Genomic DNA, 23,045 nt, shown 5'->3' with positions numbered 1-23,045 from the left:
TCCTTTTCCTTAAGTTTGGGGTTGCCATTTCACTTTCACTGGCCCAAGTCTTCTCTTCCCGTGTTAGACTGGTTGGATCCTCTTTCATCTTCACATCAAAAATCCCACCTGCTTCTCCTACCTCCACTTCCGTTCTGTTTTGTCTTATTTTGGTGTCTAATAGAGAGTAGGCATGCTGCAAATGGACAGTCATGAGGCGCTGAAGTGGTGGCAGTGCCAGCATCAGCACCAGCACCGGGTTGAGCGCTCACGCTTTGTCTGCCCTGAATGGAGGAAATGACACAAGCCTGTTGGCGGAAGGGGGGAGAGATGAAAGAAAGCAATTGAGGGGGGAGGGGCTGCTGGAACTACCAAAGAGGTGGCTGATTCAGTAGCCCGCTCCCCCAATGATTGCTTTCTCTTTCTTCATTTCTCCCCACCACCACACCCCTGCACCTTCCCAACAGGCTTGTGTGCTTTGCTGGGGAGCAAAGCACAACCCACAAGCCTCTTGGGAGAAGGCAGGGAGAGGAAGCAAAGCCTCTTGAGAAATGGAAGTAACAAAAGCTCTTCTGTGCTGGATGCTCCTTCTTGCCTCCCTTCCTCCTCCAGACTCTTCCTAGTTTAAATCCCCTACGGCCTTACCTTCTGGACAGTGGAGAGATGGGGATGGGCTCTTCAGGCAGGGCTGGCCCCACCCGCTGGTGTTGGCATCAGGGGTTTGGGCTTAAGGTGGAGGGAGGAGAGAAGGTAAGGAGTGGTTGCAGGCTATATGAGGTGATGCCGTGGGGGTGGGGGGAGGAGGTGAGGTGCCTGTACTAACTGCCCCAGGGCACAGGTGCCATCTGGACAATCTGTCCTTGACTGGCGTCATGATTGCATAGGGAGAAGAGAGCCAGGGAGCAGCTGCAGGTTTTTTGTTGTCTACAGCAAGAAAATACAGCTTTCTCAACCTGTACTACCGAAACATCAAAACCTAACTATTCTGCCATAAATGTGATCAGTTCTTATTGTTCCTAAGAGGATATTAAATAGATACGTATGTGTTATATTTTATAGTCCTCGAAGAACTCAGAACAAATTTCAGATGATTCAAAAAAAGAATGTGGGAAAAGCTGTGAATCAGTGGACAGCATTGCAGAAGCAGCAACATCCTCTATCGGCCCCTCAGCCATTGACAGAATGGTAGATAGCCTGAGGATGCATGTTACCGTCATCAACTTGCTCACGTGGATTGTGCTACTTACTTGTCCATCTTTAATTTACTGGCTAAAAAATCTCAGGTAACCATTTTGAGTTTGTAGGTCTTATTTTTAAAAAACCCATTATAGTTTCCTTCGTATTTCACTGCTTTAGAGCAGTCTTAAAAACTGGAAGGCTTATAATGTTAATCAGGCAAGTTTGTGATACATAGACAAAGGCTGTCTGTGAATGTCAGAAGCAAGTACGTTGCCAGCAGCCACAAGTGGTCGGACAAGGGAATACTCGGAACAAGAGTTCTCAAACTCTTTAATACTGTTACCCCCTAAAAATATATATACAGTTTTATGACCTCTGCTCCCATGATTAAAGCTAGTGTTCAAAAACCAGAAACATTCCAATCATTAGTTTTGAATATTTGGGTTTTGGTTTTTTTTAAGCTCCTATATTAAAATTATCCTGATTTCTAAAGTTTGATCTGAGTCAGACATAGAAAAGCTTTCCAGCAATATGTTCTGTTCTTGTGTTGCCAAATCTCACACAAAGTATTTAGTGTTATGTCACCAAAATCCTCCCACAGATGAGAGCAGGCACAGCAACAGCACTTCTTTAGGGCTGAGAAAAGAGCCCTAAAGAGAGAAGAGCCCTTCTCCAAGAGGGCTCCCTTTTGGAGAAAAACTCTCAGCTGCCTGGCTGCTGACCACCTTTTAAGTGGCTTGCAGCCCTCTACGGGGTCATGGTCATGGGTCCATGCACTTTTAGAGCCTCTGACTTGCAATAAGACCTGTCAGTAGCTAGGTGTTCTAAAACCCCACATGCAGTAAATCTACTTGTGGTGTACTGGATGTCAGACTTCAGAATGGACTGTGCTAGTCTCACATCATAATCCTTCCCAAGTCATGTATCAAATGTCGAGACTGTGAGAGGCAAGCAGCAGAGCTCCAGTCAGGCTTTGGGGCCATTGGAGAACTCCTGTGGTCAAGGGGGCTCTCCTAAGGAAGAAAAGTAACTGCACATCAGAATAAAAATAACTGGGAAACAGTGGCAGTGTGGCTATCTTGTTCTGTTGCTGTTTCTCTGGCAATGCTATAGACAAAATAGTTCATTTGATCTAGTCTGTAAGGTATGTTACCATTAGAACAATACTGATGAGTTCAGAACAGTTTTTCTTACTGCAAGGCTTATTTCCTGTTGCTGAGAAACTATTTGCACACCAAAATGAAGTTATAGTTCAATTGCAATGCTAAACCAATACAATAACTTTCATTTTTCTAGGCAAAAAGATCCTGCTGCAGTTTCTAAGACAGCAATGCAAGCTAGGAGGGTGTGTGGATTGATGTTCACAGTCCAGTCCAAATTCAGGTCTGCGAACCGGTTTGGTGCCTTTGGTGGCTCAGCTTGAACCGGTTTGCCGGTTCGAGGGCCGGGGAGGGTGGCGCCGGGGAGCGGGGTGACTAGAGAGACTTCTTTAAAAGTTGAATCAGCAGGTCCTTACTGTGGTGCCGCTGCTCCAGGTAGCTTCCAGGTGTGGTGGTGCTTCCCACAGCACCGCATGGTCAACATCATGCTGACTACGCAAATGGCTTCTGCTCATGGGGGGAGTGCTGCCGCAACTGGAAGCTACCTGGAGTGGTGGCATCATGGTAAGGACCTGTTAATTTACTTTTAAAGGTGCCTCTCACTGCCCTCACCAGCCCTCAAACCACTAAAACGGTTCGTGGATGTGCGGACCAGTCCGAACTCAGACTCGACTGCGAACATAGCTTCACGCACACACCTGATGCAAGGCACTTCTAAAAGTGCATTTTGCTGTACATGAATTTGCTTGAGCAAATTCTAAATGATTTTTCCAGAAGTAAAATACTATACTTCTTAAAGGAAAATACTTTAGTACTTTTCATGTGCTGGGCTACTTTAATAAGTTTTAATTTATTTTTTTTTGTGGGTTGATAATTATTTCTTATACATCCTATGTCTAAAGGGATAACTCTGATTCCTGATGTTTCTGCAAGTGATTAATATTTTGTTGCTACTGGAAGATGGACTTCCTTTGATCCAACTTCTTGTCCAATTCCTCCTTCCCCATTCCTGTTAGCAGGATTTCACTGCCACTATCTTCTATTAGAAGAAAATTGGTGAGGAATCTGTGGGTCATCATTGCCCAAAGGCTCCTCTCAGTTTCTTTATTCATTTGCACCCTGTTAACCTTGTTACCTTTGGCATAGGGCATAATCCTCTACTCTTGAACCTTGGTTGCTTTTGTCAGAGCATGGTGGCAAGATTCCTGACAGTAAACTTGCCTGTGTGCTCAAACACTTCCCCCTATGCCAAATCACTGGATTGGTGAATCCTTAAATTGGATTATTGGATTGCAGGGTTCAGAACTGCTGAGCTGAAATCTCTATCCTTCAGTGTTCCTTGTGCAGTCCTCTTGTGTGGAGATCTGCACCAAACTGCAATGCCTCTGCATTTTACATCATTAACTCTCTCCTGTTTAAAAGGCTTGCTTTGGAGTCTGCTCTTCCTGGCATATTCTTGTCTGTGTCTAGACTGTGTTCTGTTGCTTGTTCACTCTCAGATTCCCCCAAGGTGACCTAACAGCTTAGATACGCACGTGTAGCATACACTACAGTGAGTAAGCATAGTAACAAAATTCCCACAGCCATGCTAGACATGGCCCTTTCTAAGAAGGGCTTCTGGGGTCAGGTTATTAGTATACATATTGTGAGCATGAGAGTAGATCTGTTTGTTATGTATCTTAGGATAAGAACATAACAGCCCTGCTGGATCAGGCCCAAGGCCCATCTAGTCCAAGATCCTGTTTCACACAGTGGCCCACCAGGTGCCACTGGGAAGCCCACAAGCAGGAGCTGATGGCATGCCCTCTCTCTTGCTGTTACTCCCCTGCAACTGGTATTCAGAGACATCCTGCCTTTGAGGCTGGAGGTGGCCTATAGCCCTCCAACTAGCAGCTGATGATAGACCGCTCCTCCATGAAGTTATCCAAACCCGTCTTAAAGCCATCCAGGTTGTTGGCTGTCACCACATCTTGTGGCAGATTCCACAAGTAGATTATGTGTTGTGTGACTTCCGTTTGTTGGTCTTAGATTTCCTGGCAGTCATTTTCATGAGATGACCCCTGGTTTTAGTGTTCTGTGAGAGGGAGAAGAATTTCTCTCTAGCCACTTTCTCCACACCATGCATGATTTTATAGACTTCTATCATGTCTACTCAGTCACCTTTTTTTCTAAACTAAATAGTCCCAGGTGTTGTAGCCTTGCCTCATAAGGAAGGTGCTCTAGGCCCCTGATCATCTTGGTTGCCTTCTTCTGCACCTTTTCCATTTCTACAATGTCTTTTTTTAGATGTGGTGACCAGAATTGTATGTAGTATTGCTGGTGTGGCCACACCATAGTTTTGTATAAGGGCATTATAATATTATTAACCGTTTATTTTCAGTCCTCTTCCTAATGATCCCCAGCATGGAATTGGCCTTTTTCACAGCTGCTGCACATTGAGTTGACACTTTCAACGAGCTGTCCACCACGACCCCAAGATCCCCCTCCTGGTTAGTCAGACAACTGAGATCCTATCAGCGTATACATGAAGTTGAGGGTTTTCATCCCATTGTGCATCACTTTACACTTGCCAATATTGAACCGCACTTGTCATTTTGTCGCCCACTCCCCCAGTTTGGAGAGATCCTTTGGATCTCCTCACAATCTGTTTTGGATTTTACTACCCTGAATAGTTTGGTATCATCTGCAAATTTGGCCACCTCGCTGCTTACTCCTACTTTTAGATCATTTATTAATGAATTAAAAAGCATCGGTCTGAGTATAGATCCCTGGGAGACCTCACTTCTTTCTCCCCTCCATTGTGAAAACTCTCCATTTATCCCTACCCTCTGTTTCCTGTCCTTCAACCAGTTACCAATCCACGCATGTACTTGTCCCCTTATCCCAGTACTGCTAAGTGTTTTCAAGAGTCTTTGATGAGGAACTTTGTTGAAAGCTTTTTGGAAGTCAGGTTTACTATGTCAACTAGATCACCATTATCCACATACTTGTTGACACTCTCAAAGAACTCCAAAAGTTTCATGAGGCAAGATTTACCTTTGCAGAAGCCATGCTGGTTCTCCCCCAGCAGGGCCTGTTCTGCTATGTGCTTAACGATCTTATCCTTGAGAATGCATTCCATCAACTTGCTTGAAACAGATGTTAAGCTAACCGGCCTATAATTTCCCAGATCGCTCCTGGATCCCTTTTTGAAAATTGGTGTTATATTGGCTACTTTCCAGTCCTCCGGTACAGAGCCTGATTGTAGGGGTAGGTTATATATTTTAGCAAGGAGGTCGGCAATTTCACATTTGAGTTCTTTAAGGCCTGTTGAATGGATGCCATCTGGCCCTGGCGATTTTCTTGTTTTTAATTTTCCAGACTGTTGAACATCATCTCCTGTCACTTCTATCTGACTCAGCTCTTTAGCCTCTGTCCCTGCAAAACCTGATTCAGGAACAGGTATATGCTCAGTATCCTCTTCTGTGAAGACAGATGCAAAGAACTCATTTAGCTTCTCTGCAACCTCCATAGCCTTAATAATCCCTTTCACTCCCTCATTGCCTAACAGTCCAACTGCCTCCCTGGCAGGCTTCCTGCATCTGATGTATTTAAAGAAGTTTTTGTTATTCCTCTTGATGCTTTTAGCTAAATGTTCCTCAAACTCTCTTTTTGCCTCCTTTATTATCACCTTGCATTTATTTTGCCAGAGTTTGTGTTCCTCTCTGTTCTCTTCATTCGGGCAGGCCTTCCAATTTTGGAAGGAAGTCTTATTTTCCTTTATGATTTCCTTGACTTTACCTGTTAGCCATGTGGCATCCTCCTGGACAGTGATACCTTCCTTCCTTTTTGTTATATATTCTAACTGGGTTTCGTATTGTGGTTTTGAGTAAACTCCATGCATTCTGGAGTGAAGTGACTCTCCTGATTTTTCCCTTTCAGTTTTCTTTTCACCATACTCCCCATTTTGGAGAAGATTCAAAATGTCTGTGTTAGACTTCTTTGGTGATTCTCTCCCTTCATGTATGCTGATTTTGATCGCACTATGGTCACTGTTCCCTAAAGGGTCCATGACAGTGACATCACACACCAGGTCCTGGGTGCCACTCTGGATTAAGTCCAAGGTTGCCTTCTCTCTGGTTAGTTCCATGAGCAACTGTTCTAGGGCACAGTCATTCAGTGTATCTAGAAATATGACCTCTTTGTCATTACCTGACTGTGAATTTACCCAGTCTATGTGTGGGTAATTGAAGTCACCTGTTATTACTGCCCTGACTCACCGTGGCACCTCCCTGATTTCCTTTTGCAACTCCCAGTCACTGTCAGTGTTTTGATCCGGAGGGCGAAAGCAGGTCCCCAGTAGCACATTTCCTTTCAGGCCTTGTATTGTCACCCATCATGATTCTGTGGAGGACTCCGACCTTCCTAGGTTTTCTAGCTTGTTAGATTCTATCTCTTCTTTAACATACAGTGCTCCAAGGCGCCCCTCCCTGTCCTTTCTATGGAGTTTATATCCAGGGATAACAGTGTCCCACTGGTTCTCTCTATTCCACCATGTTTCTATTATGCCCACTATATCTATTTCTTCATTAGCAACCAAGCACTCCAGATTGCCCATCTTGGCTTGGAGGCTTCTGGCATTGGCCTATAAGCACCTATACGCTGAATCTCTTACCTGGTATATGCTATCTTTGGGGGGCTCTTTGATCTCTGACCAGCTAGCACAGCCTTCTGTCTGCTCTTTATGTGGTTCTGCTCTGTTTTATCTGAATCTTTTACACCCCCACACTTTAAGGGATGGTATTTGCCGAACGGGATACTGCCCAGCTCCTGTCAGCTATTCTCCAGCTGTCATTTTGATAGCTGCTCTGTGACCTTTTTTATTTTAAGCACCAGCAGTCTGGTTCCATCATGGTTCCAGTGCAGCCATCCCTTTTGTACCGACTTTGCTTGCCCCAAAACGTATCCCAGTGCCTAATGAATCTAAACCCCTTCTCCTGGCACAGTCTCCTCCACGCATTGAGACCCCTCTGCTCCACCTGTCTTGCTGAACCTGCACATGGAACAGGTAGCATTTCTGAGAATGCTTCCTTAGGGGTCCTGGACTTTAATATGCTACCTATAAGCCTAAATTAGGTTTCTAGGACCTCCCAACTACATTTCCCCACATCGTTGGTGCTGACATGCACCATAATAGCTGTCTCCTCCCCAGTACTGCCTAACAGCCTATCTAGACGCTGTGTGATGCCCGCAACCTTCACACTGGGCAGGCAAGTCACTGTGTGGTCAGCATGCGGGTCACAAACCTATCTCTCTATACCTCTAATGATTGAATTGCCCACTACAAGGAGGCCCCCACTCCCCGGAGGAGTATCCCCTGTGATATGGGCTCATCATCCACTGAAGGGGCCCCTTCTACAGGAGCATTTCCCTCTTCCTCACATTGATGTCCTCCTTCCCTGAGATCTTCATTCTCCCTGACAGCAGAAGAGCTATCAGCCTTGGAGTGGGATGCCTCAATCACGTCACTGAAGGTGTGGTCTGCATGCCTCTCTGTCTCTCTGAGCTTCTCCAGATCCGCCACCTTGGTCTCATGGGAACGAACTTGTTCCCTGAGAGCCAGGAGCTCCTTGCACCGAGCACACACCCATGACTTCTGCCCATGGGGCAAATAGTCATATATGTGGCACTCTGTGCAATACACTGGGGAGTGCCCCCTCCCCTGCTGGCTTTCTATTTTCATAACTGTTGTAAACCACCCAGAGACATGTGTTTTTGGGCCATATAAAATCATGTTAAATAAACTGAATAACTGGAAGCTAAGGACTCAGCATTGTGTTATTAAAGAAGGGATATCAAAACGGCTTTTCTTTACACAGGTAATTCCTTGCTTAATTATCTTGCATATTATTTTCAACATGGTAGAGCCCAACTCTGTAGAGCAGGGGTGGGGAACCTTGGCCCTCCAGCTGTTTTTGAACTACAACTCCCACCATCCCCAGCCACAATAATTGTGGCTGGGGATGATGGGAGTTGTAGTTCAACAACAGCTGGAGGGCCAAGGTTCCCCACCCCTGCTGTAGAGGCTGGAAAGACCATACTGTTGTCTGACATATCATAGTCTACCATAAAATACCTGGTGCTAAGCTCTTTAGAAATCTTGATGGATGGAGAAATCTTTTTTATTTTCCAAAAACTGAGATTAGTTTGCCCATTGCTTTAGGCTGCATATAGAATACAGACAGCTCTGTGCAATTGAGAGCCACGCTTGCATCTTCCTGAAGCAAATGTGGATATAACACAAGATATATCCAGGATACAACTGCTGGAAATGACAGGGCTTAATAAGATGAAAAATGTCATAGAAGATTTTTCTGCATTATCTCAGTCTTTTGTGCGGCATTGATCTCACCTTGGAAGTCCATGGTGCCTGCCATTAAAATAAAACCTGGTTTGTATTGATGCTTGAAATAGCAGCCATTTCAAGCTTTATGTTCGGGGCGGGGGGGGGGTGGAATCACTGTGACTGTCATCTGGCCCATCATTTTGGAGTGTTGCTTATTCCCTCCCATATCCCCAAAGTCTCGCTTGCTTGTATATTCAAATACTGTTGTGCTCTCAACCATCTATTTTAGTTGAGGCTAGACTTGGCCTATTATCTTGTTAGTGCTCTAGCCCCCATGCTTTGAAGAGATGGGGCTGTAGTTCAGTGGTAGAGCATCTACTTTGTAGGCAGAAGGTCCCAGCTTCAATCTCTGGCATCTCCAGGTAGGGCTGAGAGAGACTCCTGCCTAAAACCTTGGAGGGCCATTGCCTGTCACTGTAGGCAGCACTGAGCTGGATGGACCAATGGTCTGACTCTACATAAGGCAACTTCCTACGCTCCTGTGCTAAGAAAATAAAATGTAACTTTGCAAGTGTGTGCTGTCTGTTACAGAAATCCTGTGTTTTGTTCTTTCAAAATAGGTACCATATAACACTTGATCCTGATCCATATAGATTTCTTGCCCTCATCCTCATAGCCATTTTGGAGATACTCATGAATTCCAATACTACAAAAGTTAAATCAAGGTACGAGTTCATTATTTAGCTGAGGTATCCAGAGGCTCTTGTGGGGCGTTTTTTTCTTGCTCTTTGCTATTCTGTATCTGTTTGAGGCAGATGTGGTGCAGTGGTTGGAATTTGATTTGGAATTTACAAGTCCCACCTTTTTCATGGACTCATGTGGAGTCTTATCCTCATTTCCCCCCCATCTTTCATTTAGAGGTTAAATGTGTGTGTATACAACTTAGATAATTAAAAACACTTTAAAGGTGATATGTTTAAATGGGACTTCTCAATTCGGTGGAAAATGCCATGCATGTGGATGGTGCTATGTAAAAAGTTGTGAAAATAGGTGAGTCAATCCCCTCTCGTTACTGGACTGTTTCAGATCTCTCTTTAGCTTTTCAAACTGCTTAGAGTGTGCACGTCAACAGTCTCAAGCATGCTTATTCCACAGCCACCACAAGCGGAACTCAGTTTACATAATGCAGTTTTCCTGTTCTCTGTTGCCCCCTGCAGCTCCTCAAAATTCTCTGAGGTTGGAAGATCCTTCAGAACAGTGTGCTGGTGGGGGTGGGGTTTCAGCAGAAGGAGAGAATCAACAGAAGGTGGGCGGGGGGGGGGGACCTTCTACAAGCAGAGGTTCCTTTCTGCTTGCACAAGGCCCTTTTGAATACAGCCCTTTGTTTTGGTGTCACAAAACAAACGCTGTGATTCAGTCCAGTACTTTAGTTTTATGCTGGGAGCAGACTTCTTCAGGTCTCCTTAGCATGCTGGAACACCTTTGAGACAACAGCTTTCATGTAGAAGTTGCAGTTACTAAGAAGCTGCATTGTATCTCGTTGTCCGTGTGCAAGTCAACTTACAGTACAAGCCTGTTTGCAGGTTTGTATAATTTTGCACGAATGTGGTGTGCACAGTCTTCCAGTACCACTCAGGAGGAAATGCCCAAAAGTGGGCTGGCGCTTTCCCATTTGCTCATCAGATTAGAGTAGGCCTGCTCAATTTAGGCTCCCCAGCTGTTTTTGGACTACAACTCCCATAATCCCCAGCCACAGTGGCCAATAGCCAGGGATTATGGGAGTTGTAGGCCAACATCTGCAGGAGGGCCGAAGTTGAGCAGGCCTGGATTAGAGAATGTCTGTCTGCCTTGTAAGTCACTTATCAAAAAAATGAGAGGTACTAGATACTCCCAGGAAGGTCTGTGCTGCTTTATTATGCCATATACCTTACGGCTTTAATAATAGATTTTTTTCTCTCTCCTCACAGTAAACTATTGAAGATTGCAGTGCATCTTCCATTCCCTTCGTCTGTTGCTGTTGTGGCCTTTACACCAATGCATTTATACCGAATACCATACTTCGTGATCATTCCTCTTTTTCTTCATGCATCATGTTCTATTGTGTAGAACCCTAATTTGCCAAAGCACTGGACTCACCAATGACAGATGTGAGGGTTGAACAAAGGACCATCTTGGACAACATAACAAGAACCTAGTCTTCTGTCAACGACAGGAGTGAGACAAGTTTTGGATATAACAGATGGAACAGTTATTGTGGTCTGGAAAATTATTGTGTCTGGAAAATGTGGGGGGTTGCACCTTAGAGTGTTTCTGAGTCTTAGCCCCTGGTGGCGCAGTGGTAAAACTGCCGCCCTGCAACCAGAAGGTTGCATGATCGATCCTGACCAGGGGCTCAAGGTTGACTCAGCCTTCCATCCTTCCGAGGTCGGTAAAATGAGTACCCAGAAATGTTGGGGGCAATATGCTAAATCATTGTAAACCGCTTAGAGAGCTTCCAGCTATAGAGCGGTATATAAATGTAAGTGCTATTGCTATTGCTATTGCTATTAACTGTAGAAATTTTTATTTTGGTAGGCACAACCTTCTTGATCTATGCCTGACACCAGTGATATAAGCTGATGCTTGATTTCTTTGAGGTTAGAGTAGCTGTTTGTTTAAGGTTGTGTGTTTGGGGTTTTTAGCACTTATGAACTTGTGTATCACATGTGCTCTTGTGTTCTAAAGCACAGCAGATACAGACAACAAATGAATGGAATCAAACTGCTGCAAGATGAATTGCCAAGAAGATAATCGAAATGTTCCTACCCCACAATGGACAACTGTTGTGATCTTGTTACTTTCTTAAGCGTACATTAACTTAGAGTGCTGTTGTTGGTGACAAATCCAAAGCTATATCAGAGCCTGCAAACTTGCGAGTGTGTCAAAAGTGGTGGTTGCTGAATATACCTCAGCATATATTCAGTGAAATGTAATTCAGTAAGAGCAGATATGTATGCTCTTTGTACTGTTACTCTGAACACTGCAGCATCTGAAGCTCAGGGCAGATTCTCAGGTTACTCTTTCTATGCACAGAGAGTACATGTAAGGCTGTAGAAAGTAACACAGGCATAGTTACCCAAATGTATACTTCGACATCAGTACAATACTTTGATGGGAATACAATACCCACATGAGCTTCCCGATATCTGTATCAGTTCAAGACCAAAAGGTGCATTTGTGCTCATTGTATGCAAAACTGCTCCAGGCCATCAGTCCCAAGTCATTTCATCAAGATGGCGGAACAAACGCTATGACGAAATGGACCCCTGAGCAGCTTCCCTCTCACAGGGATTCCCAGATGTTGTTGACTACAACTCCCATCATCCCCAAGCAAAGGCTATTGCAGCTGGAGAGGCGAGGAGTTGTAGTCAACATCTGGGAATTCCTGTTGGAGGGAACACTGCCCCTGAGGTATTCCATAAGACTGCTGATGAAGCAACTAAACATCCCTTTGGCCTGTCAGCAAAGAGTGAAACCACCTTAAGGCAGAACCACTTACCCTATCCAGTCTCTTAAACTATTGGCAGAGTGTGAACTGACAATAGCGTGCGTGTGCACGCGCGCACACACATCTCAAAGACACAAATATTGATCTCTCTGTACAAAGGTTTCAAAAGAATCTGCCCTCAAACAGATGTCTTGAGTGGCAAATGTTGATTGTCTATAACAATCTGTAAAGTAGCAACTCATTCTCTGGTACCTTAAGTGAAACGTGCAGGGCATTCTCTCCAGTGGTCAACTTTGCTCTTGCATCCCACCATCAGTCACTTTATAAACCTAGCCAATTGAGTCCAAGCATACAGTAAGTAAGTGACTGGCCTACCTATATTTAACTGTATACGTTTCTAGTTTGTAACGTGTCCATTGCCTTGATATCTAAGCGCAGATATTACAGGATGCCTCCGCTCCTCCTGTTACAATCTGAGAGCCATTTCTCTCTGCCAGCTTACAGTACATATTCTGTCCTGCCTTTTGTCCAGTTGCATAATTCCTGCCTGAAGTGCCTCATTTAATTCTGGCTTGTGATTAGCAATTATTTAGTTCTGATGGGTAAAAAGATCTCCTTACAAATTGATCTAACATACGGTAGTTAAGAGAAAAAGGCTGTGCACACGAGTAGCCAAACCTAGGGTAGGGCAGCCCAGCCTGGGTTTGGCTGCCTGTGTGCACCGCCAGGATTGAGCCCGATCCCAGCGCTGCCCTCACGGCTAGCCCAACATTATACCCTGGTGCCGGGGTTGTGTGTGAGCTTGGGCTGCACGCAGCCTGAGCATGCACAGAATCTGGGCACCTATAGCAGGGATTTTTAACGTTGGGTCTCCAGCTGTTATTGGACTTCAACTCCCATAATCACCAGTCCTAGTGACCTTTAGTTGGGGATTATGGGAGTTGAAGTCCTATAACATCTGGGGACCGTACGTTGAGAATCCCTGACCTAGAGCACTCAACTCCCGGGGGAATCCCCCAGTGCATCACGCCCGTTGTGCTGTGCATTATGAGATTCCTGGAGGCCAGGAAAACGGTCCCGGTCTCCACTGATCCATGCTGCCAGGGAGCAGCACGGATCATGTGGGTATGTGGCGATGCCCTGAAGAACCTGGCCACTGTCTGCAGGGAAGGTAGGTTCAATCCCTATCTTCCTGCCTGCTTGCCCGTATGAATAGCCTTAAAATCTTTTATATTGTTAGTGCAGAACTCTACTGTGAGCTCGCATACAAGTGTAATAACTGTATATGAACCATTAAGAGCATTATAACTGGAATCAGTATTTTAAATGAAACAATCTAGACTCAAGCAAGCTTTTTGGTCCCAGGATCATCACATAATTTTTAGCCTATAAAAATTATTCTGTGCTACTTTTAAATAAGTCCTTTGGGCAAACTGTGCTCTGAGATCTAATTTCCAAGCATTTGTGTAGTACTAAATTTGTGAATTGGGGCACAAATTGTGCTGTTGGTATACTCTCAGTGCCCCTCTGTACTGCTAGCTTGATTATTCAGAGCTTCTGCTAGAAGTCCCTCTTGATTGCTGTGCTGGGCTTTTTGCCAGTAGCTGGCAGTGTGAGGAGAAGCCGCAAACTCTTCAGGGGCCTTGCTTATGCAGCATGACCTTGAAGGGTGCTCCTGTTCCTCTTCATAGTTACATGGTAGGGGGGATTTTGGCAGACATTCTGTCACTTTGTTACAATGACAGAAAGGGACCTTGCCAAAAGTTTCCTTGTCAAGCAGTTACTAAGGGCACAAGAGTACTCTTCAAAGCCGTGTGTGGACATGCTTACTCAGAAAAGCCTGCCACTTCTGATGAAGTGCAGATGAGGTTCTGTTCCTTAAAGAGCCCTAACTTTGCTTCCCAACCTATATCTGTTCTGCAGTTAGGAAGAGTTGATGTTTCTCCCCCAGTTTGACTGAGCAAAGGCAGGAGTGATGCCCCACCCCAACCAGGTTATAACGCCCAATGTTGACTGCAGCAGCCTCTTGTTTGATGGCACCTCATCACCTCTCCAGCCACAACTGTTTACCTGATTGTAAGGACTTAAATAGAAGATTGGATGTTTGGATCCAGTTGGAAGAGCCATCCAATTCACTCTAGTTCAGCAGGACACCTCTAGACGGTCACTTCATCTGTAATTACTTATAGATACTATGAAGTCAACACCCTGTTTGTATTCATTGTAACTATTATCAAATATGGAATGATAGTTTTTGAGACGTGTGTGTGTGAGTGAATATGAATGAAATAGACAAGATTGGCTTCTCAGTTAGTTAATGCAACATGCTGTTTGAATTATACATAGCTCTTATCCTGTATATACTTGATATATAGTATTTTTTATTATCTTTTCTATGTGTATTTGTATTTTTGTACCTGGAGACTTTGGTTGTGAACAGATACATTTGTAGTTCTAGAATTTATGTGGTTTAGGGGTGCTCTTGCACTTTGGTCTCTGAAGCTTTCTACTTTTTGCACTTTGCCTTGTCCTCCCCCCACTATGGTTTTTTATTAATAGTTTTTATCAATTGAAGACAGCCAAACATCTAAAGTATTTCAGTGAATGGAGGATACGGTAGAAAATGCAACATGAATGAAAAGAAAGATACATAAAATAGATCAAAATATTAAAAACAACATACCTTGTAGGAGTACTAATTAGGTTCTTGGATGTTTTATTTATCTTTCGATCCTTGCCTAAGTAAACTGTACATGTATAGAATCTAACCTTGGTTTTTGGATCAGCCATGTTTTGAGATTTTCTCTTGCCACTAGACAATAAGCCTCAAAGATAGCTTCTAGTGAGGTATTGTTACCTCCACTGGGAAATACCAGATGGTACTGTTAAGGTTTTGCTGACATACATTCTGTTCTAGTGCCTGTGAACAAACATCAGTGAGGAAAATGTTCTCTGGTGACAGAAGTGACTTTCTGTTAAGAGACTTACTAGTTTGCATATTTACACTTCAGTCTTATTTATGATGTAGGAGGTGGAGGTAACCATCTTATAAACCTCCACTCGTAATCAAAATGTGAAATGTGTGCATTGTGTTTGTACAATAATGCTGCTGCCACTTGCTGTTATATGTTATGGACAACTTAAGAACTGGCTTTCACTAAGTAGCCTAAAACCACTAAGGTTCACTTTGTAATTTCATCTTAAATATAAGAGATCTTTGTTTAGTTTTGGTAGTAGACTACTTGTATTCCTTTTTGAAAGCAATGCAGCCAGATCTTACACTATTAGTGCTCTCTGTATTAAAATGCTAATAATCTTAAATCCATGAACTTTGCTGCTAAAGATACTTAGATTGGATACCATACTTCTGAATATTTGTGCCAATCAATGCTGTGTGAAAAACAAATCCATACTTTCACAGCAGGAGGAGAGTTGATTCATTTTTACAAATAGTGTGTGTAATAACTTAAGACTATCCAACCTTTATGTAAATCCTTGAGCTCTAGAAAATCTTATGAACATCTTGTTTTATACAAAAAAATGTTGTCAGCCTAGCTTATTTTTTAAAAAAAATCAAAAAAAGGGCAGCATTTTCCAAACCACATAATTGCATAAGAGTAATTTCTACTGCCTTTCTGTTGGGAAAACTGCCTGAAGACCCAGAACTATAGGTTATAATGAGTTAGAATCCAGAGACTTGCACCATAAATCTGCATGCGCCAGGCTCTCTAGCTACTTTTTAAAATAGCAGCCTCTGCTTACTGTGGAAGGCCTACTGCTACCATAGTGGGGCGGGGGGAGCTGTCAGGTACACCTAAAGCCACATTTCTTACAAACAGAGTTGGTTATGCTTATACCAGTGGGGGGTGGGGGAACTAAATGTCAAGCTTTGGGCCTGGTTTTGTAATTTGTTTGATCATACTGAAAGGTAGGGCTGCCAGCTCTGGCTGAAGCTTTTCCTGGAGGGTTTTCCCCAATATTTGTCACAGTATCAAGTCATTAAACGCTTGGCAATTCTTCTTATATTCTTGGAAATTGATACAAATTCCTCCAGAATCATTGAGGATTGCCAACCCTTCTAATAGATTCAATTGCTGGCTTACATGGCACATGAAGATTAGAGGTTCTTGCTCATGTGTTTGGAAGAACTGTTCATGTTTTAAATATCTACTGTAGTCTTGGTTATAGCCGTCTTCCACAACGTGTGATCTACCAGATATGTATGGAAGTTTACCAGGAGCACAATACATCTCCTGTTCTAGATGCCTGCCTGGTAATGCAGAACAGACAGGGGTGATGGCAGAAGGGTTATCCCCTGACAGGTCACGGTCTATGGCTGTGGGCTACATTCAGCTTGGTGGCCACAGTTTATGAAGGCCTTTGCTCTGGTGGCTTTGGACAGGTGACTTTATGCAGAACCTGCCCTTAATCTTCACATCCATCTGCTTCAGAACCATTAGAAATATCTTTGTGTATTTAAAACTGGGAAAATGGATCAAGCTTCTGATCCTTTGAATAAATTATTTACTTTTTGGAAATATTAAAAACTTGTCTCCACTTATGTAACCTCAGCATAGGGATTCAGAAATAAGAAAACCATGATTACTGTATTTCCTGTATGTAATTGATGAGCATACGAGAGCGCAAAACTCAGACTGAAAATGACTTAAATCCTCACTGTGACTTGACCACTTTTTCAGTTGAGAAGGGGAAAGCGTGTGCCTTAAAGTAACGAACTGCATCTACATGTAATGTATATGGCCTTAGACTGAATTGAGCAAACCCATTTTAAAAGTAAATGTATTATTCAGTAGTTTGGTAATGGAGACTTCATAGGTGTCCAGGTGCATTATCACTTACTTCAGTGTGGGTAAATTACAATGCATTTTAGCCAACCAAAGTTAAAAGATTTAAGATTCTGCTTTGTATTGATTTCAAAACAAGAATTAGTAAGGAACATCAGATCTTAACTGTAACAACCCTGATTCAGCAGTCAGTTCTGGGCACAGGTGCACCAATGCACCCATAGTACTCTAATCCCAAAATATATTATCTGGTGATTTCAGTAAAGGAAGTCATCATGTATCTTGGCAGGTATGGATTGGTATCATCTCCCTTGCATTTTCCATTGACATAAAAACAATGTGTTAATTGAAAACTTTGGCTGACACCCGGATTCGTGTTGGACTAGTGCAAAAGAAGAGGTTGCATGCACTGAAGTTTGTGGAGTTCTATGAAGTTGCAATGCTTCATGACCTGCAGCACAGCCACTAGGGGAAGCCATTCTGCAGGATGCGTACAAGGTGGTGCAATACATCGACACCTTTCACTAGTTCATGAACTAGTCCAGAGTGGATGTTTCTCTGCCCAACACCATTTGCTCTAGGGGCCCTTGCACAACAGCATTTCGCTAGTGCAACGTCGTTTGGATGTGGGTCAATGATAACCATAAGCAGAAGAATCATGTATACATCTGGTGTCTAGATTTGGTACTTGACTTTCAGATCCAGTTTTAGACAAACTACATATAATTAATAATATGGTTGCCAAATATTGTATGTATTGTTTATAACCTTTCAAGTTCTTTATAAAACTTGTTAAAATTGCTGTATATTTTGGATGAACATTGGGATATATTTTTGAAAGACATTACTAAGAGTAACTCTTAAAACTTTTCATGCATTTCTGCTTAAATATCTTTTGACTGAACGGTTCTTTAAATTATGTATGTTTTCTCGTTTCAGTGTATAAAGGAAGCTAAAGCATTTTTTAAATAGCTAAAGTGTTTTAAGGACCTCTCTTCCAGAAATATTTCCTTGTTTCAGTGAATATTCACTAAATAGTTGTGGGGTGGTCATTCTCATGTCTGAAATTAATAATTAGAAATACACAAAAAGAAAATGTTCTGTCTATATTTCATTTAATTCTAATACATTTAAGATATGAGAACACACACTTCTGTAGTGGAATATCCACTACTAAAACACTACAAATATTTATATACCACGAAACGTGGAAATACTTGTGGAAATTTTAAATTGATTATTGAAACTTTCCTTTAAATGCCAAAATTAAGGACAATCATTGTCTAGACTAGAAGTGACATGAGTCTGAAAAATATGCTGTATTGAGAAATTGATGTTAAAGATAAGAGACTTTCTTCATCACACTTTATTTTCATGAAGCAAAGTAAAAGTCATTCCCCCACCCCTCGCCCCCATGCTTTTCTATGTAGGCTTAACATTCTGTGCAGCATGGTAGAAGAGGCCTGGGGGAGGACTTGCTCAATTTGCATGTTAGTATTTGAAACATAAAAACTGCACTATCAAAAAGAGTGGAACTCATTTTTGTACATCTTACTCTCTTTCAGGTTGCATACGTTGATTTTGCAAGGTCTAAAATTGGTGTGAATATTTGGAGTTCTAATTTCAAAACTTAGATGTGTGTAACAGTCTTTGCTCAAGCTGTGTGACTGGTAAATTCTAATCATTGGTCCTGCTGTTACAGGGTCCTAAACTGTTTTTGCAGTGCATGGTGAATTTGAATTAATTGATGGACTGGTGCTGAACCTTTTGGCACTAAAGGCCTCGAGATTGACTTTTTGCTCACATCAGATCCATTGTTAGGGTGAATTACAAGTGAATGGGGAACCCTTCATGCGTCTTCATACAGAGTTTACTCTCATGTGCTCAGCAGATATTTTTTAACAATCAACTTAAGATGTGAATAAACTTTAAAATGTTTTGTACAGCCTATTTTAAGTTTCACAACCTTGTGTATGTTTTGTACTGCATATTGATATTTTTCAAATAATCAGGATAACGTGTGAGAAGTGCCACGCAGCTGTTCGTCAGCTCTCATCAGTGGTTGTTGTTGCCTGTATTTTTGCTGTGCTAAAATGCTTTCGGGTGCAATTGTGAACATTTTTGCCTTCAGTCTTTGCTCAGGTATTTTATGTTGGAGCATTTTGGTGCTTTTTCTTTTTACTTGCAATATGTAATATTGTGTTGAAGAAATAAAAAAACAATGAAAAAGGAAGAGTATTTTGTGTTAACAGCATTGTTGAACAATATGGGGGCTTGCAGCATTTCTTCAAGGTTTCTTTGACTTGGTCTCAAGCTCGATGGCCTATAAACAGGTCTTTCTGAGTCATTAGAAGCAGTATTGTACTGGAGGGATGGGATATAAATATTTGAAATAAATGCATGCCTAACTGTGAGAATGGATTGCTTGACCTGCATTGCTACAGCACAGATGGACTCCACTAAACTGTTTTTAAAATGCAGACAGGAAAGGTTGGCAAACTAAACAAATAACGGCCAGATCTCTTCTAGAATGTCTTTCCTTTTTACCCAGACAAATGCTGACGAAGGGCAATCCAATAGGGAAAAGGCACAACTAGCAATAAAACCCACATTTTTTGTCTCCCACGTTAGAGAGAAACTGCCAACAAAGAGAATTCCCACCTTCCAGCTCCTCATTCTAGTTCAGAAATGGAGTCGTTCTCAAAGTACTCCATCAACCTTCTGAAAGCCTCTGTCTTAAACCTTGAAATGTGTTTTGGAAAGAATGTGCTTGGTTCTTAGTAATGCTATTTTCCTGTTGCTTTATATTTAGTCAGTGATGTGTAGGAGAAAAAGAGCATAGGAACATAGGAAATTGCCATCTACTGAGTCAGACCATTGGTCTATCTAGCTCAATATTGTCTTCACAGACTGGCAGCGGCTTCACAGACTTTTGGTCCCCCTTCACAGCAAGGGGACCAAAAAAAGCAATAACTGTCCTTGCACAAAAATCATGGTTACATGGTGTTTGGAGGGGGGTTGGGGGAATCAAAAATGAGTCTCCAGCGAAGAGATTGTATAACTGGAGGAAAATGATAGACCACCTGCAGGTAGACATTTAATTCTGTGAGTACATGCCTTCAAGCCACCAGGTAATACTTCTCCCATTAGGCTTTTATCCTTATGATGTGTCTGTGAGCGTTTAATAAAATTGACTGGCTTCTATTTATTTTTACCTAGTGCACCATCTAAGGTGATTAACTAGTTTGGCTAATATGAGAACAGCCATGTTTCTCTTTGCTTCACAAAGGGGCTTATGGATCTTGTGTGCTTATATTTTGTTCTTTGTTTGTAAAGGCTATTGTTTCTTCTAGTAGTTCATGGTGCAACTTGTAACCTGTTTTGCACTTAATGTGGTATAACCTCACGAAGACTCCATAACATCTCCACTCATTAAGTATTAGAAAAGTCAGTCTGCAGTTCTTTTCAGGCCCAGCTTCCCACCCCACCCACAACCTGTCTCTTGTTGCTTTGCTTAGCTTAACAACCTGAAGAAGTGTTCAGAAGAACATAGATAGCTTACGACTTGGATGCATTCAGCTGGTCCAAATAAAGGTGGTATTCTCCTATGGTGTTTGGATCTGAACTGTCCTTGATTGTCTCCTGTCCACCTCATATGGCTTGATGAAAAATATTTGCAAAACCTTTATTTGAATTTTACTAGATTCTGTCCCTCTGAACAAATGATCAGCATTGTTAATTGATTAAGAATATTTATACCCTGCTCCTCCAGTTTGTGAGGAGGAGCTGCTTGGGGTGGCTCACAACATCAATACATATACAATAAAAGGTAAAAGATCAATAAAATTAACCAAGCTAAAAGACCAAGCTAAAACCATTTAAAATTACACATTTTAAAAGTTTCATATTAAAAGTTAATGCAAAGCTAAATGGAGAACAAAAAAACCCTACCTGTATAGAGTAATACAATGTAGGAAACCATTTTTCACTTCTTTGTTTGCTTCCGTAGAAAAATACTACCCATTAACATTAATTTGGCACATCAGTATCACAGAACAGCATTCTAAGTGGTAGCTTCAGTGGAAGCCCTGCTTTTGATGGGCTATAACATCATTTTGTCGATTAGGCACTCTTCCCAATACAGCATATATGTATGGTTTTGATTTCAATTAGGTATAATTATGTTATTCTGCATTTAATGCGCCTGGCTTTATTCCATTAGGAGGATATTCTTTTTAACCCTTTGAAGAATTCTAGTTTCGAGCTTGAACAAGTGGAGCTTGTTCAGCAACCCTGCAATCAGTGGGCCGGATCCTAACCTTCAGTGGAACACTGCTCTGTAGTTAGAAGCACCTTCCAGGCACAAAAGGGGCCATGCATGAGTGCAATTATCATTTCTAGAAGGAACTGTTTGACAACAGAGTAGCTGCCCACTGGGAGATGAGATCCATTCTATTTAATATAAACCCGTTCCTTCTCACAGTTAACGTTTAACAGAATTCTGCCGATTTTAGACACATGGTGTTTTGAAGTCCCTGGCATAAATAACTCAATGGATGTATGCTCAAAGGGCATACATTCTCTAATTTGAAAACCTTGCTTTCTTTTAAACTGCCTGAATGCTCTTAAGCCAGTCCCTTTCAACCTGTTCTGAGCTTTGTGAGAGCAATGTTAGTATCACTATATCTCATCACCACTCTGAGCAGATATTTAAGTGTCATTATATGCTTTCCCAACTAAGATGCCATATTATCGAGCTGGTTCCAACCAGAAATGTAGACAGATGAGCACAATTCACTCAAAATGAGGATCACTTGATTCCCATGTATTTTCAATATGGGAACACTGGAGCTGGCACAAGTGAAGACAATGTGATAGATGCCCCCTGCCCAGAGCAATGCCTCATCATAATGTTTAGCAGTACTTACAGGAGTGGTCTTGTTCCATATCATCAGTAGCAGCGTGTGTGTGTGTGTAGAGTTTATTAATGGCCTTGGGTTTGTATCATGCTCCTCATAAAAAAGAGACAGGCAAATTTTGTTTGAACAAATAAGCTCAATTCAGACGTGTTGTACAGATGTCTGTACACAGGTACCTGACTTTGTGTGAAAGTATGTGTGTTCATTTTTAAAGTGAACTCAAGTACAGGCCCCTCAAATGCATGGTACAGATAGGAAGTGTACTGCTGAACCTGCATTCAATGTAACATGTGAATAACTGTACTTGTATATCCTAAGTGTCCCCTCGGACTCACTTCAAAACTGGCCCCATGGTGTACGGAAGAACTACAGGAGCTGAAGAGGTATGGTAGGCAAGAGGAGCACAAGTGGAGAAAGACTCAACTTGAATCTGACAGATGACAACATAGAGCACATTTGAAGATCTATGCTCCGGCAATACGTGCAGCAAAGCCACAGTTCTCTTCTGCCCACATTGCCTCCACAAGCTAGTGTCCTGTGGAGTTGTCCAGGGTTGTGAAAGGGCTAGTACATGCCCCTCCTGCCCTGAATTTGAATTTGGAACAGTTACCCATTGTGACACTTTGAATGAGTGTTTTGTGAATGAAACCTCTACTATTTGGGTTTCGACTGCACAATTATTGCAGAGTCTAATGTGGAGGTGTCCAGCAACTGCATGTGATCCGTCTGGATCAGTTTCAGTCTGTGACTCCTGAGGATGTGGATATGCTGCTTAGAGCAGTGCAACTTACCACCTGTTCACTTGACCCTTGTCCAGCATGACATACTATCTGCAGAGGGGCTGTTGTAGAGGGCCTAATAGATATTAAAAATTCTTCTCTGAGGGAAGGTAAGTTGCCTTCCTGTCTCAGAGGCAATTATTAGACCTCTTCTGAGGAAGCCTGCATTGGATACTTCAGAGTTAAGCTATCTCTAACTTTGGGCAAGGTAACTTGAGAGGGTGCTGGCTTCCCAGCTCCAGTCAATCTTGGAGAAAACTGACTGACTAGACCAGTTTCAAACTAGGTGTTCAGACAGGCTATGGGCCAGAGACTACCTTGGTTGGCCTGATGGGTGATCTCTAACTGGGAATTGACGGAGTGTGACTCTGTTGGTTTTTTGGGATCTTAGCAGCCTTCAGTACTATTGTCCACAGTATTCTTCTGGGTCATCAGAGAGAGTTGGGAGTGGATGGCACTGCTTTGCAGTGGC

At 42.5% G+C, this 23,045-nt stretch overlaps 1 protein-coding gene across 3 annotated transcripts in view; it reads left to right on the top strand.

Annotated features, from left to right (window-relative positions):
• PGAP1 (post-GPI attachment to proteins inositol deacylase 1) overlaps positions 1-19,113 on the top strand; it is an 89,929-nt gene extending 70,816 nt beyond the window's left edge. For all 3 annotated transcript variants that reach the window (XM_053280288.1, XM_053280279.1, XM_053280296.1), the window contains 3 exons: positions 1,039-1,262; positions 9,204-9,308; positions 10,551-19,113. In XM_053280288.1, coding sequence (XP_053136263.1) covers positions 1,039-1,262; positions 9,204-9,308; positions 10,551-10,689 — 468 coding nt within the window. In that variant the 3' untranslated portion in view covers positions 10,690-19,113. The remainder of the gene's footprint in view (positions 1-1,038; positions 1,263-9,203; positions 9,309-10,550) is intronic.
• The last annotated feature ends 3,932 nt before the right edge of the window (positions 19,114-23,045 follow it).

The sequence above is a fragment of the Hemicordylus capensis genome, chromosome 1 (assembly GCF_027244095.1).
Source record: "Hemicordylus capensis ecotype Gifberg chromosome 1, rHemCap1.1.pri, whole genome shotgun sequence".
NCBI lineage: Eukaryota > Metazoa > Chordata > Lepidosauria > Squamata > Cordylidae > Hemicordylus > Hemicordylus capensis.
Note: the sequence above shows the minus strand (reverse complement) of the source record. Positions and strands in the feature narration are given on the sequence as shown.